General features: G+C 49.2%; 1 protein-coding gene across 1 annotated transcript in view; it reads right to left on the bottom strand.

The window, feature by feature from the left end:
* The window catches only part of slc1a2b (solute carrier family 1 member 2b), a 302,826-nt gene that overhangs the window by 179,714 nt on the left and 108,631 nt on the right, over positions 1-14,481 (bottom strand). The window contains exon 6 of the mRNA XM_041197559.1: positions 689-922. Within this exon, the coding sequence (XP_041053493.1) occupies positions 689-922 (234 nt within the window). The remainder of the gene's footprint in view (positions 1-688; positions 923-14,481) is intronic.

Genomic DNA, 14,481 nt, shown 5'->3' with positions numbered 1-14,481 from the left:
TGGCATTATTCCCATATCAGCTCTCAGGTTTGTCTTGCTCTCTCCTTCTCTCTCGCAGATTTCTGTCATTTGCTCCCTCCTCGCTCCCCCCAATTGCCTGCTCCCTGCCACCAGATCCCTGATCTTTTATCCCTCTTCCTGGATCCATGTTACACCCTTCTTTCTTTTGGCTCCCAAATCCCTGCTGCTTGCTCCTTTTTCCCTGCTCCATCCTCTCTGATCCATGCTTCTGGCTCCCTGCTCCCAGCTGCTCCTGACCCTTTTGCTCCCAGTTACCTGTCCTCATGCTCTGGCAGGACGGCAGCCAGAGTTCAGAGATTAAACCCAATCTCCCCACCCTTGCTGTGTGGGACCGCCATCGTGTTATACAGATTAGATGAGCCTAAACTGCCACTCAAACAGCCTAGTTTCCCACCCCTGTGTTTATTTATATGTCACTGGGATTCTTGCTCACTGTAGTATCTGGGACATTGTGCTTCAATTCCTGGACGATCCGGGAAAATCTTGGACAGTTGGAAATCCTGTTCCAATGCCCTTTTGTGACCCTTCCTCCTCCTCACTGAGGACATTACATCTATTCATAAATGGGTGTGACAGTTCACACAAAGTGGCTTAAGCCCCTCTGACTTGTGCAAATGTTTTCCCTTCTGCCAAAACAAACCCCAAGAAGCAACATTTGGCTTAGTACCTTGATGCAGTTCCTAAAGCAGTGATCCAGGCCTGGAAGATCCCTGCTAAGAATGAGAACGGATTTTTCCTGGTTATCACAAAATACATCAGTGGCAAGATGATCCCTCCATGGATGATGAGCCCAGTGATTACTGTCACCATGTACATGCCCAGTTGCCTAGCAACGACTTCCAAGTCTTTAATGGCCAAAATCTTTCCACAAATTAGACAGGCAATACCGAAGGGAGAGTACCTTAATAACGCAAAGGAAACATCAAAGGTTAGAACCCAGAGAGAAACTTCAAAGATTAGCACTTTGCTTGCCTGTCTGTTGTGGCTCAGTGGCCTATAGTACTCTGACCTCTGAGTCAAAAGGTCATGGGGTTCAAGTCTCATTTGAAGGACTTGAGCATTAAATGTAGGTGGATATTCCAAGTACAGTACTGATGGAGTGCTGCACTATCAGGACTGCCGTCTTTCAGATGAGATGTTAAACTGAGGCCCTGTCTGCCATCTCAGGTGGATGTAAAAGGTCCCCAGCATTACTGTGAAAGAAAGCAGAGGAGTTATCCCCAGTGTCCTGGCTAATATTTATTCCTCAGCCAACATCTAAAACATTTGGTCCTTATCTAATTGTTGTTTGTTGGACCTTTTTGTGGACATGGCTAGTGTATGGTGCAATTTTACAACAGTGAGTGCTCTTACAAACAGGTTTGAAACGATATGTGCCCATCTTCCATTTTGAGATGGTCAAGTTAAAGTCAGCCGGTACTATTGGAATGCTTATCTGACAAAAAGTTGTGATACATGGACACCAGTTGGCATGACAGGAAGATATCCCACTGGAGTCCGAACATGAAGTTCTGTTCCCAGGCAGTTCTCCCAGTTCTTCAGTTCTTTTGGGCTCACTGAGATAATGGTGAATACCTAAAAACTTCATGAAGGTTAAATTAAATTAAGATTCAAGTATCAGCCACGATTCAATGGAAGCACTCTTACCTCTGAGACACAAGGTTCTGGGTCCAAGCCTCATTCCAGAACTTGAATGCAAAAATCTAGTCTGACACTTCAGTGCAGTACTGAATAAGTGGTGCACTGTAGAAGCTGCTGCCTTTGGATAAGATATTAAACCGAGGCACTTTCTGTGGTCTCAGGTGGATATAAAAGACCCCGTGGGATTATGTGAAGATGGGCTGTGGAGTTATTTCCAGTGTCTTGGCTAATTGCATAATTAGTATCACAAAACAAATTACTTGGTCATTATCATGTTGCTGTTTGTGGGGAGCTTGCTGGGTGAAATTAGCTGCCACATTTCCTACATTACATCAGTGACTACATTTCAAGTGTTTTGAGATGTCCAGTGGTTGTATAAAGCACTATATAAATGCAAGTCTTTCTTTTCTTCTTTCTTGATCTTCAGATGCTTGGCCAGGGTTTGTATTATATACAGAGTTTGCAAAGTGTCAAGCTTTTTAATTTTGTAGCCCAAGAGATACAAGGCACACATTTTGTATTGAAGGCAAATCTGCTGTCGATTCTCCATGAATCGTTTATTCCTGAGACAAACTTGTAATTTATATCATAACTAAGGCTTATATTATTCCAATATCTAAAAACTGATCACAAGAAGGCAACTGTCAATTCAATGAATTAAATACAACAATGAGGTTTCTTGGTCATCTCTTGGGTTAACTGTGTGCATAAGACACACTCTGGTTCATACTGAGCAAAGGCTCACACACAAGACTTATCTTACTGAGCATGAGGAAAAAATCTGATGAAAGTTTTAAAAGCATAACATACTCATAATCTAATCAAGCGGCTTGGAACAAACACTGACGTTAGTCTTTAAATGATCATATAGTATGGTTTAGGCTTTGTAAAGCACCCAAATTTTGCAGGAGTCAGAGAAGATTTGGGCTGTATTGAATGGGCTAGAGATCACTATCACATAACACAGTTGAGTTAGGTTAGGAATTCTTTTCTATTCATTCATGGCATTGCGGGCTTTGCCAGCATTTATTACCCATCCCTAATTGCCCTTGAGAAAGTGGTGGTGAGCTGCCTTCTTCAGCTGCTGCAGTCCATATGGTGTAGGCACACCCACAGTGCTGTTATGGAGGGAGTTCCAAGATTTTGACCCAGTGACAGTGAAGGAACGGCGATATATTTCCAAGTCAGGATGGTGAGTGACTTGGAGGGGAACTTCCATGGGTGGTGGTTTTCCCATCTATCTTCTGCCCTTGTTCTCCCAGGTGGTAGAGGTCACGGGTTTTAAAGGTGCTGTCGAAGTAGCCTTGGTGAGTTACCCAGTGCAACTTTGTAGATGGTACACACTGCTGCCACTCTGTGTTTGTGGTGGAGGGAATGGATGTTGAAGGTGGTGGATAGGGTGCTGATCAAGCAGGCTGTTTTGTCCCGGAAGTATAGAGTTTCTTGAGCGTTGTTGGAGCTGCACTCATCCAGACAAGTGGGGAGTCTTCCATTACACTCCTAAGTTGTGCCTTGTGGATGGTGGACAGGCTTTGGGGAGTCAGGAGGTGAGTTGCTCATCACAGAATTCCCAGCCTCTGACCTGCTCTTGTAGCCACAATATTTATATGGCTAATCCAGTTCAGTTTCTTGTCAATGGTAACCCCCGGGATGTTGATAGTGAGGGATTCAGTGATGGTAATGCCATTGAACATCAGAGGGCGATGGTTAGATCCACTCTTGTTGGAGATAGTCATTTTCTGGCACTTGTGTGGTGTGACTATAGGACCAGTAATAAGTAATAGACCATTCAGCCCCTAGAACCAACTCTGCCATTTAATTAGATCATGGGTGATTTACACCTTAGTCCCATTTACCCATCTTTGCTCCATTTCCTTTGGTAACCTTACCAACTAAAATTTTCACTCCTTTTCTCTTATTCTTTCCTGGGATATGGGCATTGCTGGCAAGACTAGCATTTGTTGCCCATCACTAATTGTCACTGGACTGATTGTCTTGCTAAGCCACTTCAGAGGGCAGTTATGAGTCAAGCACACTGCTATGGGTCTGGGATTCTAATGTAGTCCAGGGCAGGTAAGGAGGGCAGATTTCTTTCCCTAAAGAACATTAGTGAAGCAGATGATAGTTTCGTGGTCAGCTTTATTGAGACTAGCTTTATATTCCAGATTTATGAATTGAATTTTAATTCCACCAACTGTCATGGTGAGATTTGACCCAGTGTCCCCAGAGCATTGGCCTGGGTCTCTGGATTACTAGCCCAATAACATTACCACAATGCTACCATCTTCCCAAAAATGGCCTAAATGGCCCAGCTCTAATTTTAGGATTATGGTTGATTATTGCATAGATTAAGAATTTACAGCACAGAAACATGCCACTGAGGCCATTGGTCAATGCTCATGCTAAACCTCCTCCCAGTCTACTTCGTCTAACTCAACATACCCTCTATTCCTTTCTCCTAGTGTTTAGCCAGCATCCAATTAAATGCATCTATACTATCCACCTCAGTTAGTCCGTGCAGTAGCAAGTTCCACATTCTAACCACTCTCTGGGTAAAGAAATTTCTCCTGAAGCTTTTAGTGGATTTTTGATGAAAATTCAACTGTTGAGCTGATTGTATGTACAGAATTAGGCCAGGAATTAACTCTTTGTTGACACAAAGATTGGCCAGGTGGTTAACAGTGAGGTTGAGTGTCTTGCGCTACAGGAAGATATAGGCGGGATGGTCAAATGAGCAGATAACTGGCAGATTTATCCCTGAAAAGTGTGAGGTGATACACTTTGGAAGGAGTAATTTGACAAGGATGTACTCAATAAACGGCAATACAGTAGAAAGTTCTGAGGAACAAAGGGACCTTGGCATGTGTGTCCATAGATCTCTGAAGGCGGAGAGGCATGTTAGTGGGGTGGTGAAAAAGGCATATGGGACACTTGCCTTTATCAATCGAGACATAGGTTACAAAAGTAGGGAGATCATGTTGGAGTTGTATAGAACTTGGCGAGGCCACAGCTGGAGTATTGTGTGCAGTTCTGGTTGCCACATTATAGGAAGGATGTGATTGCACTGGAGGGGGTGCAGAGGAGATTCACCAGGGTGTTGCCTGGGATGAAACATTTAAGTTATGAAGAGAGGTTGGATAGACTTGGGTGGTTTTCGTTGGAGCAGAGAAGACTAAGGGGTGACCTGATCAAGGTGCACAAGATTATGAGGGGCACGGACAGGGTGGATAGGGAGCAGCTGTTCCCCTTAGTTGAAGGGTCAGTCACGAGGGGACATAAGTTCAAGGTGAGAGGCAGAAGGTTTAGGGGGGATGTGAGGAAAAACTTTTTTACCCAGAGGATGGTGACGGTCTGGAATGCACTGCCTGAGAGGGTGGTGGAGGCAGGTTGCCTCACATCTTTTGAAAAGTACCTGGATGAGCATTTGGCATGTCATAACATTCAAGGCTATGGGCCGAGTGCTGGTAAATGGGATTAGGTAGGTAGGTCAGGTGTTTCTCACGTGTCGGTGCAGAGTCGTTGGGCCAAAGGGCCTCTTCTGCACTGTGTGATTCTGTGTGTGTGTGTGATTCTGTGTTATTAATCTCAGGTATCTCTAATCCCTTATTTTTTCTTCTATCACTCCTTACACACTCTCTGAGCTCATCTAGTGCATGAAATCCAACTCCTACTCCCTCTATTTCTAGCAAACTGCTGACGACCCAGCTTCTATTTCTGGCTCCCATGTTAGCTGATATTGTAAATGATCCCCTTTCCTCACTGTCCCTCCCTCTTTCAAATTTGCCATAATTACCCTTCTCCCCAAAAAATAAAATCTTGCCACCTCCCCATGTAAATTCCTCCTCCTTCATGTACCATGCCCTAAGGGGGTGTTGGCAACCATGGACTAGCCCATGATCATGCTTGGCAAATTATGCAGTGGTTTGCCATTACCTTCTGCAGTATGGCTGACCAGGAAACTCTCCTGCTCTTACCACCTGCCATCGAGCATATTGGAAGAATTTACAGGGTGATAATCAACATGTTTGGCCATATTATGAACATACCTTCCATGGCCATCAAGTCCCAAAGTGGACTTGAATCCAGAGCTTCTGGCCCAGAGCACCACAAGACTTCCCCCAATTTTATTCATTCCACTATTTCTGGCCATGCTTTTATTTGCCTGGGCCCTAAGCTCTGGATTTCCCTTCCTATACCTCTCCCCCTCTCTCTAAGACACTCCTTGAAATCTAACTCTGTCTAAGTTTTTGGTCACCTGCCTCAATACCTCTTTATATGGCTCAGTGCACATTTTGTTTTAAAATGCTCCTGTGATGCACCTTGGGATGACTTATTATCCTAAAGGCCTTTTGTAAGTACAAGTTGTGATTGTTATATCATGTTTTCTAACCAGGGAAATAAAACAATGCCTTTTGAACTCATCAGATTGATGCCAGACAGATGCACCTTAACACTAATATTAACTTTTAGGCCCAGATCTTCCGAGGAGCGGCAATCATCATTGGATTGCTACAGGCTCTGGAAATTTACTCTGCCTTTCCACTGGTGACCTCCAAACCTGGCTGTCCCAGAAACTTAGAAACCAGCGGACGTTAGAGAAATCCATCAGATCGGAATGACTCTTTGAGGCATTAGCTACAATACAGTAAGCTTAAATGTTCAGTCTGAATATTAGTAAGTGGGTGAGTGAGTGGTTGAGGTGGGTAGGTGAGTGAGGTGAGTGAGTAGGTGTGGCTAAGTGGGTATGGAAGTAGGTGGGTTGATGGGTAGGGGGTAAGTGAGTAAGGTGGGCGGGTGAGTAAGGGGTAAATGGGCAAGTTGGTAGGGGATATCTGGGTAAGTGGATAAGTGGGTAGTTGGATTAGGTGGATAGATCTGAGTAAGTGGGTAAGAGGTAGGTGGATGAGATGGATATTTGTGCGTAAGTGGTTAGGGAGCAGGTAGTTGAGGTGGATAGGTATGGGTAAGAGGGTAGGTGGTAGGTGGATGAGGTGGATAGGTGTGGGTAATTGGATAGGGGGTAGGTGGCTGTGGTGCATGGTTTGGGTAAGTGGGCAGGGGGTAGGTAGTTGAGGTGGATAGGTGTGGGTAAGAGCATAGGTGGTAGGTGGATGAGATCAATAGGCGTGTGTAAGTGGATAGGGGGTAGGTGGATGTGGTGGATAGGTGTGGGTAAGTGGGTGGAGGGGTAGGTGGATGAGGTGGATAGGGGGGGTAATTAGGTAGGGGGTAGGTGAATGAAGTGGATAGGTGTGGGTAAGAGGTGGGTAGGGGTTAGGTGGATGAGGTGGATAGAGGTGGGTAGGGGGTAGGTGTATGAGGTGGATAGGGGTGGGTAAGTGGGTGGAGGGGTAGGTGGATGAGGTGAATAGTCATGGGTAAGTGGGTAGGGGTTTGGTGGATGATGTGGATGGGGGGGGTAATTAGGTAGGGGGTAGGTGAATGAAGTGGATAGGTGTGCGTAAGAGGTGGGTAGGGGTTAGGTGGATGAGGTGGATAGAGGTGGGTAATTGGGTAGGGGGTAGTTGGATGAGGTGGATAGGTGTGGTAAGAGGGTAGGGGGTAGGTGGATGAGGTGGATAGATGTGAGTAAGTGGGTAAGAGGGTAGGTGGACAAATGTGAGTAAGTGGGTAGAAGGGTAGGTGGATGAGGTGTATAGGTGTGGGTAAGTGGATAGGGGGTAGCTGGATGTGGTGGATAGGTGTGGCTAAGTGGGTACGGGGTAGGTAGTTGAGGTGGATAGATGTGGGTAAGTGGATAGGGGGTAGGTGGATGAGGTGGATAGGTGTGGGTAAGTGGATACGGGGTAGGTGGATATGGTGGATAGGTGTGGGTAAGATGGTAGATGGTAGGTGGATGAGGTGGATAAGTGTGGGTAAGTGGGTAGGGCTTTGGCGGATGATGTGGATAGGGAGGGTAATTGGGTAGGGGGTGGGTGGATGAGGTGGATAGGTGTGAGTAAGTGAGTAGGGGTGAGGTGGATGAGGTGGATAGGGGTGGGTAATTGGGAAGGGGGGTAGGTGGATGAGGTGGATAGATGTGAGTAAGTGGGTAGGAGGGTAGGTGGATGTGGTGGATAGGTGTGGGTAAGTGGGTAGGGGGCAGGTGGATGTGGTGGATAGGTGTAGTTAAGTAGGTTCGGGGGTAGGTAGATGAGGTAGATAGGTGTGGATAAGTGGGTGGATAGGAAGATGAGGTGGATAGGCGTGGGTAAGTAGGTGCAGGGGTGGGTGGATGAGGGATATGTGTGAGTAAGTGGGTAAAAGGGTAGGTGGATGAGGTGGATAGGTGTGGGTAAGTGGGTGGGTGGGTAGGTGGATGAGGTGGATGGGTTGGGTAAGTGGGTAGGGGGTAGGTGGATGAGGTGGATAGGTGTGGGTAGGGGGTAGGTGTATGAGGTGAATAGGTGTGAGTAAGTGGGTAGGGGTTCGGTGGATGATGTGGATAGGGGGGTAATTGGGTAGGGGGTAGGTGGATGAGGTGGATAGGTTTAGTTAAGTGCGTTGGGGGTAGGTAGATGAGGTGGATAGGCGTGGGTAAGTAGGTGCAGGGATAAGTGGATAGTGGATATATGTGAGTAAGTGGGTAGCAAGGTAGGTGGATGAGGTGTATAGGTGTGAGTAAGTGGGAGGAGGGGCAGGTGGATGAGGTGGATAGGTGTGGGTAAGTGGGTGGAGGGCTAGGTGGATGAGGTGGATAGGTGTGGGTAAGTGGGTAGAGTGGTAGGTAGTTGAGGTGGATAAATGTGAGTAAGTGGTTATGGGGGTAGTAGATGAGGTGGATAGGTGTGGGTAAGTGGGCAGGAGAAAGGTGGATGAGGTGGATAGGTGTAGGTAAGTGGGTAGGGGGTAGGTTAATGAGGTGGATAGGTGTGGGTAAAAACGTAGGGGGTGCAGGTAGATGAGGTGGATAGGTGTGGGTAAGTGGGTGGTTGGGTAGGTAGATGAGGTGGATACGTGTGGGTAAATAGGTACGGGGTGTAGGTAGATGAGGTGGATATGTGTGGTTAAGTGGGTGGGTGGGTAGGTAGATGAGGTGGATAGGTGTGGGTAAATACATAGGGGGTGTAGGTAGATGAGGTGAATAGGTGTGGGTAAGTGGGCAGGGTGTATGTGGAGAGGAGGATAGGTGTGGGTAAGTGGGTAGGGGGTAGATGGATGAGGTGGATGGGTGTAGGAAAGTGGGTAGTTGGTAGGTGGATGAGGTGGATAGGTGTAGGTAAGTGGGTAGGGGGAAGGAGGATGAGGTGGATGAGTGTAGCTAAGTGGGTAGGGGTAGGTGGATGAGGTGGATAGGTGTGGGTAAGTGGGTAGGGAGCAGGTGGATGTGGTGGATAAATGTAGTTAAGTGGATTGGGGGGTAGGTAGATGCGGTATATAGGTGAGGGTAAGTGGGTGGGGAGGAATGGGTAAGTAGGTGCAGGGGTAGGTGGATGGTGGATATATGTGAGTAAGTGGGCAGCAGGGTAGGTGGACGAGGTGGATAGGTGTGAGTAAGTGGGTAGCAGTTCGGTGGATGATGTGGATGGGGGGGTAATTGGGTAGGGGGTAGATGGATGAGGTGGATAGGTGTGGGTAAGTAGGTAGGGGGTAGGTGGATGAGGTGGATCGGTGTAGGTAAGTGGGTGGGGGTAGGTGTTTGAGGTGGATAGGTGTAGGTTAATGGGTAGGGGGTTGTGGATGAGGTGGATAAGTGTAGGTAAGTGGGTAGGGGGCAGGTGGGTGAGGTGGATAGGTGTAGGTAAGTGGGTAGGGAGTAGGTGGATGAGGTGGATAGGTGTAGATAAATGGGAAGGGAGTAGGTGGAAGAGGTGGATGGGTGTAGGTTAGTGGGTGGGGGTTGGTGGATGAGGTGGATGGGTGTAGGTAACTGGGTTGGGGTAGGTGTATGAGGTGGATGGGTTGGGTAATTGGGCAGGGGGTAGGAGGATGAGGTGGATAGGTGGGGGTAGGGGGTAGGTGTATGAGGTGGATAGGGGTGGGTAAGTGGGTGGAGGGCTAGGTGGATGAGATGAATAGGTGTGGTTAAGTAGGTAGGACTTCGGTGGATGATGTGGATAGGGGGGGTAATTGGGTATGGGGTAGGTGGATGAGTTGGATAGGTGTGGGTAAGTGGGTATGGGGTAGGTGGATGAGGTGGATAGGTGTAGGCAAGTGGGAATTGGGTAGGTGGATGAGGTGGATAGGTGTAGGTAAGTGGGTAGGGGGTCGGTGGATGAGGTGGATGGGTGTAGGTAAGTGGGGGGCTAGGTGGATGAGCTGGATGGGTGTAGCTAAGAGGGTAAGGGTAGGTGGATGAGGTGGATAGATGTTGGTAAGTGGGTAGGGGGTAGGATTATGAGGTGGATAGGGGTGGGTAAGTAGGTGGAGGGGTAGGTGGATAAGGTGAATAGGTGTGGTTAAGTGGGTAGGGGTTCGGTGGATCAGGTGGATAGGGGTGGGTAATTGGGTAGGGGCTAGGTGGATGAAGTGGATAGGTGTGGGTAAGTGGGTAGGGGGGTAGGTGGATGAGGTGGATAGGTGTGGATAAGTGGGTAGGGGGCAGGTGGATATGGTGGATAGGTGTAGGTAAGAGGGTTGTGGGGTAGGTAGATGAGGTAGATAGGTGTGGGTAAATATGTGGATAGGTAGATGAGGTGGATAGGCGTGGGTAAGTAGGTGCAGGGGTAGGTGGATGAGGGATATGTGTGAGTAAGTGGGTAGGAGGGTAGGTGAATGAGGTGGATAGGCGTGAGTAAGTGCATGGAGGGGTAGGTGGATGAGATGGATAGGTGTGGGTAAGTGGGTGGAGGGGTAGGAGGATGAGGTGGATAGGTGTGGGTTAGTGGGTGGAGGGGTAGGTAGTTGAGATGTATAGATGCGAGTAAGTGGTTATGGGTGTAGTAGATGAGGTGGATAGGTGTAGGTAAGTGGGTAGGGCGTAGCTGAATGAGGTGGATAGGTGTGGGTAAATACGTAGAGGGCGTACGTAGATGAGGTGGATAGGTGTGGGTAAGTGGGTGAGTGGATAGGTGGATGAGGTGGATAGGTGTGGGTAAATACGTACAGGGTGTGGGTAGATGAGGTGGATAGGTGTGGGTAAGTGGGTGGGTGGGTAGATAGATGAGGTGGATAGGTAAGGGTAAATACATAGGGGGTGTAGGTAGATGAGGTGGATAGGTGTGGGTAAGTGGGAAGGGTGTATGTGGAAAGGTGGATAGGTGTAGGTTTGTGGGTATGGGGTAGGTGGATGAGGTGGATAGGTGTAGGTAAGTGGGAATTGGGTAGGAGGATGAGGTGGATAGGTGTAGGTAAGTGTGTAGGGGGTCGGTGGATGAGGTGGATGGGTATAGGTAAGTGGGTAGGGGGTAGGTGTATGAGGTGGATAGGGGTGGGTAAGTGGGTGGAGGGGTAGGTGCATAAGGTGAATAGGTGTGGTTAAGTGGGTCGGGATTCGGTGGATCAGGTGGATAGGGGTGGGTAATTGGGCAGGGGGCAGGTGGTTGAGGTGGATAGGGGTGGGTAAGTGGGTGGAGGGGTAGGTGGATGAGGTGAATAGGTGTAGGTAAGTGCGTAGGGGTTCGGTGGATGATGTGGATAGGTGTGGGTAAGTGGGTTGGGAGCAGGTGGATGTGGTGGATAAATGTAGTTAAGTGGATTGGGGAGTAGGTAGATGAGGTATATAGGTGAGGGTAAGTGGGTGGATAGGTAGATGAGATGGATAGGCATGGGTAAGTAGGTGCAGGGGTAGGTGGATGGTGGATATAAGTGAGTAAGTGGGCAGGAGGGTAGGTGGATGAGGTGGATAGGAGTGGGAAAGTGGGTAGGGGTTACGTGGATCAGGTGGATAGGGGTGGGTAATTGGGTAGGGGGTAGGTGGTTGAAGTGGATAGGAGTGGGTAGGTGGGTAGGGGAGTAGGTGTATGAGCTGCATTGGGGTGGGTAAGTGGCTGGAGGAGTAGGTGGATGAGGTGGATAGATGTGAGTAAGTGGGTAGGAGGGTAGGTGGATGTGGTGGATAGGTGTGGTAAGTGGGTGGGGGACAGGTGGATGTGGAGGATAGGTGCAGGCAAGTGGGTTAGGGGGGAGGTAGATGTGGTGGATAGGCGTGGGTAAGTAGGTGCAGGGGTAGGTGGATGAGGGATATGTGTGAGTAAGTGGGTAGAAGGGTAGGTGGATGAGGTGGATAGGTGTGGGTAACTGGGTGGGTGGGTAAGTGGATGAGGTGGATGGGTTGGGTAAGTGGGTAGGGGGTAGGTGGATGAGGTGGATAGGTGTGGGTAGGGGGTAGGTGTATGAGGTGGATAGGGGTGGGCAACTGGGTGGAGGGGTAGGTGGATGAGGTGAATAGGTGTGAGTAAGTGGGTAGGCGTTCGGTGGATGATGTGGATAGGGGTGTAATTGGGTAGGGGGTAGGTGGATGAGGTGGATAGGTGTAGGTAAGTGCATTGGGAGTAGGTAGATGAGGTGGATAGGCGTGGTTAAGTAGGTGCAGGTATAGGTGGATGGTGGATATATGTGAGTAAGTGGGTAGCAAGGTAGGTGGATGAGGTGGATAGGTGTGAGTAAGTGGGAGGAGGAGGAGGTGGATGAGGTGGATAGGTGTGGGTAATGGGTGGAGGGCTAGGTGGATGAGGTGGATAGATGTGGGTAAGTGGGTGGAGGGGTAGGTAGTTCAGGTGGATAGATGTGAGTAAGTGGTTAAGGGGGTAGTAGATGAGGTGGATAGATGTGGGTAAGTGGGCAGGAGGTAGGTGGATGAGGTGGATAGGTGTAGGTAAGTGGGTAGGGGGTAGGTGGATGAGGTGGATGGGTGTAGGTAAGTCGGGGGGTAGGGGGATGAGGTGGATGGGTGTAGCTAAGTGGGTAGGGGGTAGGTTAATGAGGTGGATAGGTGTGGGTAAATACGTAAGGGGCGTAGGTAAATGAGATGGATAGGTGTGGGTAAGTGGGTGGAGGGCGAGGGGGATGAGGTGGATAGATGTTGGTAAGTGGGTGGAGGGGTAGGTAGTTGAGGTGGATAGATGTGAGTAAGTGGTTATGGGGGTAGTAGATGAGGTGGATAGATGTGGGAAAGTGGGCAAGAGGTAGGTGGATGAGGTGGATAGGTTTAGGTAAGTGGGTAGGGGGTAGGTTAATGAGGTGGATAGGTGTGGGTAAATACGTAGGGGGCGCAGGTAGATGAGGTGGATAGGTGTGCGGAAGTGGGCAGGGTGTATGTGGTGAGGTGGATAGGTGTGGGTAAGTGCGTAGGTGGTAGGTGGATGAGGTGGATGGGTATAGGTAAGGGGGTGGGGGTAGGTGGATGAGGTGTATAGGTGTACGTTAGTGGGTAGGGGGTTGTGGATGAGGTGGATAGGTGTAGTTAAGTGGGTAGGGGGTAGGTGGATGAGGTGGATAGGTGTAGGTAAGTGGGTAGGAGGTAGGTGGATGAGGTGGATGAGTGTAGGTATGTGGGTTGGGGTAGGTGTATGAGGTGGATGGGAAGGGTAAGTGGGTAGGGGATAGGTGGATGAGGTGGATAGGTGTAGGTAGGGGGTAGGTGTATGAGGTGGATAGGGGTGTGTAAGTGGGAGGAGGGCTAGGTGGATGAGATGAATAGGTGTGGTTAAGTAGGTAGGGCTTCGGTGGATCAGGTGGATGGGGGGGTAATTGGGTAGGAGGTAGGTGGATGAGGTGGATAGCTGTGGTTAAATGGGTAGGGGGTTAGGTGGATGAGGTGGATAGGTGTCGGTAAGTGGGTATGGGGTAGGTGGAGGAGGTGGATAGGTGTAGGTAAGTGGGTCGTGGGTAGGTGGATGAGGTGGATAGGTGTAGGTAAGTGGGTAGGGGGTAGGTGGATGAGGTGGATGGGTGTAGGTAAGTGGGGGGGTAGGGGGATGAGGTGGATGGGTGTAGCTAAGTGGGTAGGGGGTAGGTTAATGAGGTGGATAGGTGTGGGTAAATACGTAAGGGGCGTAGGTAGATGAGATGGATAGGTGTGGGTAAGTGGGTGGGTGGGTAGGTAGATGAGGTGGATACGTGTGGGTAAATAAGTACGGGGTGTAGGTAGATGAGGTGGATAGGTGTGGATAAGTTGGTGGGTTGGTAGGTAGATGAGGTGGATAGGTGTGGGAAAATACATAGGGGGTGTAGGTAGATGAGGTGGATAGGTGTGGATAAGTTGGAGGGTGGGTAGGTAGATGAGGTGGATAGGTGTGGGAAAATACATAGGGATTGTAGGTAGATGAGGTGGATAGGTGTGGGTAAGTGGGCAGGGTGTATGTGGAGAGGTGGATGGGTGTAGGTAAGTGGGTGGGGGTAGCTGGATGAGGTGGATAGGTGTACGTAATCGGGTAGGGGGTAGGTGGATGTGGTGGATAGGTGTAGATAAGAGGGAAGGGGGTAGGTGGAAGAGGTGGATGGGTGTAGGTAATTGGGTGGGGTAGGTGGATGAGGTGGATGGGTGTAGGTAAGTGGGTAGGGGATAGGTGGGTGAGGTGAATAGGTGTAGATAAGTGGGTAGGGGGTAGGTGGAAGAGGTGGATGGGTGTAGGTAAGTGGGTGGGGGTTGGTGGATGAGGTGGATGGGTGTAGGTAACTCGGTTGGGGTAGGTGTATGAGGTGGATGGGTTGGGTAATTGCGCAGGGGGTAGGAGGATGAGGTGGATAGGTGTGGGTAGGGGGTAGGTGTATGAGGTGGATAGTGGTGGGTAAGTGGGTGGAGGGCTAGGTGGATGAGATGAATAGGTGTGGTTAAGTAGGTAGGGCTTCGGTGGATGATGTGGATAGGGGGTGTAATTGGGTATGGGGTAGGTGGATGAGTTGGATAGGTGTGGGTAAGTGGGTATGGGGTAGGTG

The sequence above is a fragment of the Carcharodon carcharias genome, chromosome 10, assembly GCF_017639515.1.
Source record: "Carcharodon carcharias isolate sCarCar2 chromosome 10, sCarCar2.pri, whole genome shotgun sequence".
NCBI lineage: Eukaryota > Metazoa > Chordata > Chondrichthyes > Lamniformes > Lamnidae > Carcharodon > Carcharodon carcharias.
Note: the sequence above shows the minus strand (reverse complement) of the source record. Positions and strands in the feature narration are given on the sequence as shown.